At 41.6% G+C, this 3,448-nt stretch overlaps 1 protein-coding gene across 1 annotated transcript; it reads left to right on the forward strand.

Annotated features, from left to right (window-relative positions):
• Nucleotides 1–501, forward strand: LOC149933609 (uncharacterized). Its single transcript, XM_090157354.1, has one exon. It carries the CDS (start codon nucleotides 1–3, stop codon nucleotides 499–501), a length of 501 nt encoding a protein of 166 aa, XP_090013480.1.
• The last annotated feature ends 2,947 nt before the right edge of the window (nucleotides 502–3,448 follow it).

The raw sequence follows: 3,448 nt of genomic DNA on the forward strand, positions 1-3,448 counted from the left end.
ATGGTAACTATCGTGGCTGAAATCGAGGCCACAATCAACTCAAGACCGCTAACATACGACTACGCGGACAAGGACGAGCCGGTGCCATTAACCCCGGGACATTTCCTGACCGGGGGACGTCTTACCACATTACCATCTAGGACATTCAAAGAGCCTACGAATTTCCGGAGCTCGAGAGATGAGCTAATCAAGAAACTCAAGTACCACCAAACTTTATTGGATCGTTTTTGGAAGCGGTGGAGGCGGGATTACATTCTGCAGTTACGTTCCGCGCACGAACGAAAACAAGTAACCGACGGAGCGCGTTTTAAAATCGGTGACGTCGCGCTTATAGAAGATAAGGTGCCACGTTTAATGTGGAAAACGGGTGTCATAGAAGAACTGTTCAAGGGAGGCGACAGCATTGTCCGATCGTGTAATTTGCGGTTACCAAACCGAAACATTATAAAGAGACCGATACAACTGGTCTATCCCCTAGAACTGGATTTAGACCAGGAATGAACTTTCAGTTCATCGGGGGGAAGCTGTTGCGAAATAGATTTAATTAATTGAATATTAAAATTGTGTTGTATTATAATTTTTTGTAAAATTGGAACCATCCTCGAAAATCGGGTATATATATATTTCACCACATTGCAACAGCCTAGCTATTGTCCACAATGCTATTTTTAGCGTCTTTTTAGAAAGGAATTGTCGGGAGCATTGACAAGGTATTCGGGATTATTTCGGGGTTTTTTCCAAGAGCTCCCAGCGTGCCCAAAATCGGGGCTTAGGGGAATTTATAACCTTTATGGTCAGAGAGTGTCACCCCCGTCTTTCAGGGTAAAAGGGGGTGAAGCTCAGTGAGAAAAAATCTGTACTTATTCATTCGCATTTCTGTGCTGTCGAAATAAACATTGTTTGAATTTTGTCCGTTTACTTCGTAGTCAATAATTTTTAACTTAAGCCACTTGGGGTCTAAGTTTTGGGCTGCGGATTTTTAAGGTCGCGAATTAACCTGACTAACGGTTCGCAACAATAGGGTATCAAGATAAAACTTATTGCACGAAGACTAATACTATGCGTTGCATATTAACCGTTCGTGTATCAACGTGAGGTATTATCGATTCCAAGTAGTGGTAGAACAGCGATGCGTGTAATTTGTTTACTATGATACTCAAGCAAATTGTGAGCTGAACAAGTCTATTAAAGAATCTTGAGATCCTTTTTCTATACGACTTGTTCGTGATAGAATCCACATGAAATCGTGATTGAAAGCATTTTTCCATTGGACTAGAAACCCCAACACCTTGTGTGTAGGTGGGGAATTTTACGCTTTGAGGTCATACAGATTTCGGAACTGAGCATGGAAGTACTTACTATATTTCGTGCCTCCTCTTTAAAATGAAATTGTTTATTTGAATCCGAAGGCTCGATTTTTTGGTAAATGACCATAACTGTTCCTTGCATAGTACGTTAACCATCAGGAGTGTCCTCTTGGAAGTCTAAGTTGTCAAAAGCGAATGATATTGTTATTCCTAATACAAAATTCGGTGGAACATAGATACCACCGTTTTCGTTCAATCTATGGAGTACATTTTTAGCTATTAAGGTCTCAACATCTTTCACCCTTCAATAATTGACGCTCATTCCTAAATGACTCAGTTGCTCAACTCTATTCTAACAAGAGGTCCTCAAAGTGAACAAACGCTATCCTCACCATTCACGTGACCCTTAATTGGTCAAACATTTGTACCCAGAGTTAATACCTTGGTGTTGTAACGCGAACCCCTTATTATATTCGCCCACTTATTTCTTTCTCGCTCTGAGTGAGTCCACTTAATACGTAGGGTTTCGTATGACCCGGCTAATCGTGAGTCACTTTAAGACCTTGAATTTTTTTTAAGTGCACCCTTTGACATTATTTTCTTTAAGGCAAAGATATCAATGATGAAATATGCTTGAAATTGATATTCTACAACGAATGTATAAGTTCCAAATGCGAAATGAAAGTATGTGGGGGTTCATTTTCGTGTGCCACCTTTCGATAATACTTCACGTACATACACGAACGGTGAATTTGCTGAACATAGGGTAAGTCTTCATGCAGTGAGCTTTGATTTGATACCTTACACCATGGGGTTAAATACCAAAAGCTAGTTTGCTTGAAAATGGAGAAGGGGCGGAGTTAAATGCGCCTCTTTACTGGGAAAATTTACATAAATTAGGTTTTACGGAACCATGGTAGTAATTACTATATTTATGTTCGTACTAAATCATTTAAATATTTATTAACTAAATAGTTATTTAAGTTTTAATTAGAAACCCCTAAAAAGCTTTTAGTAGGGCAACTGCCCCTCAGACGCGCCCCCCCCACATACTAGTACAATCGATATTCGCATTCTCCTCATTTATCTTAAAGATTTGGTATCTGCCACCATATTGTACCATTTAACAGCACACGAAAAAGATTTTTTAAACATAACGCCACGCACTAGGGTCTTTCTGGTGTAATACGTGAGAACTTCATGTGGACTTCTTCGGAGCAATTCCTTGCCTTTATCTATTTTTTTAAATCGTTTTTGTTTCACTCATGACTATTTACATGTTACATAAATATTTACAGTAATAAATACAAGGTTCTAAAATTGAATAACAAAAACTCTACGGCCTAGTTTTAAACTCTCCCGTGTAATGTTTTCGAAACGCGGGTGACTTTGTCGTGGAATTTCTTCTCAGCCAAGTCTCTGGCCACTTCGAAAGAAGCCGCCTTGGATGCTTCCATGTCCGCGATCATCTTACCAACACCCTGGACAGCTTGGATCTTGGAACCCAACTTCGTGAAGACGAGAGCAGAGGTCTTAGCTTTATAGATTTCAGGGATGGGTTGGGTGTAAGCGGACTTGGAACCCTTGACTACCTTCATTTGGGGGATGACCTCGTGGTACTGTGCAGGTTAACTTCTGGTCGGTGCTAGATGAGAATGTGGGGCACCTTGTAGACCATGGGCTTGTGCTGGACCACGGGACTGGGGATGACGAAGATGGCCTGGGGCTCCCTGAAGAGGGCGGGTTTGGTCTGGACGATGTACTTGGGAGCCTCGATGACTGGCGAAGGGATGTTTGGGATATTCCCAGAGAAGCCGATGTTGGCGTGCGGAACATCGTGCACTTCTGGTGCGCGTTTGGGCATCTCAATTGTTGGTTGAACCAGAGACAAGGACGGTTTAGGAATGTCGAAGACGGTAGCCGGCAATTCTAAGGCCTGTTCCTGAACAGTGTTCAACGGCGGGGCCACGTTTAAGGGCATCGAGTCTGCGATCTCAACGGTGTGTTGGGTTTCAACGTCGATTGATAGTGTCATTGTAAAAAATATTAATAACAAAAAGGTAATTTTTATATATCAAGTTGATGTAATCGCTAAGCTCTTCGTGAGCCGCCCTGTTACAAAAGGGCATCTTTCAGACGGC

Source organism: Leiobunum rupestre, chromosome 8 (assembly GCF_980474605.1).
Source record: "Leiobunum rupestre chromosome 8, qqLeiRupe1.1.hap1, whole genome shotgun sequence".
NCBI lineage: Eukaryota > Metazoa > Arthropoda > Arachnida > Opiliones > Sclerosomatidae > Leiobunum > Leiobunum rupestre.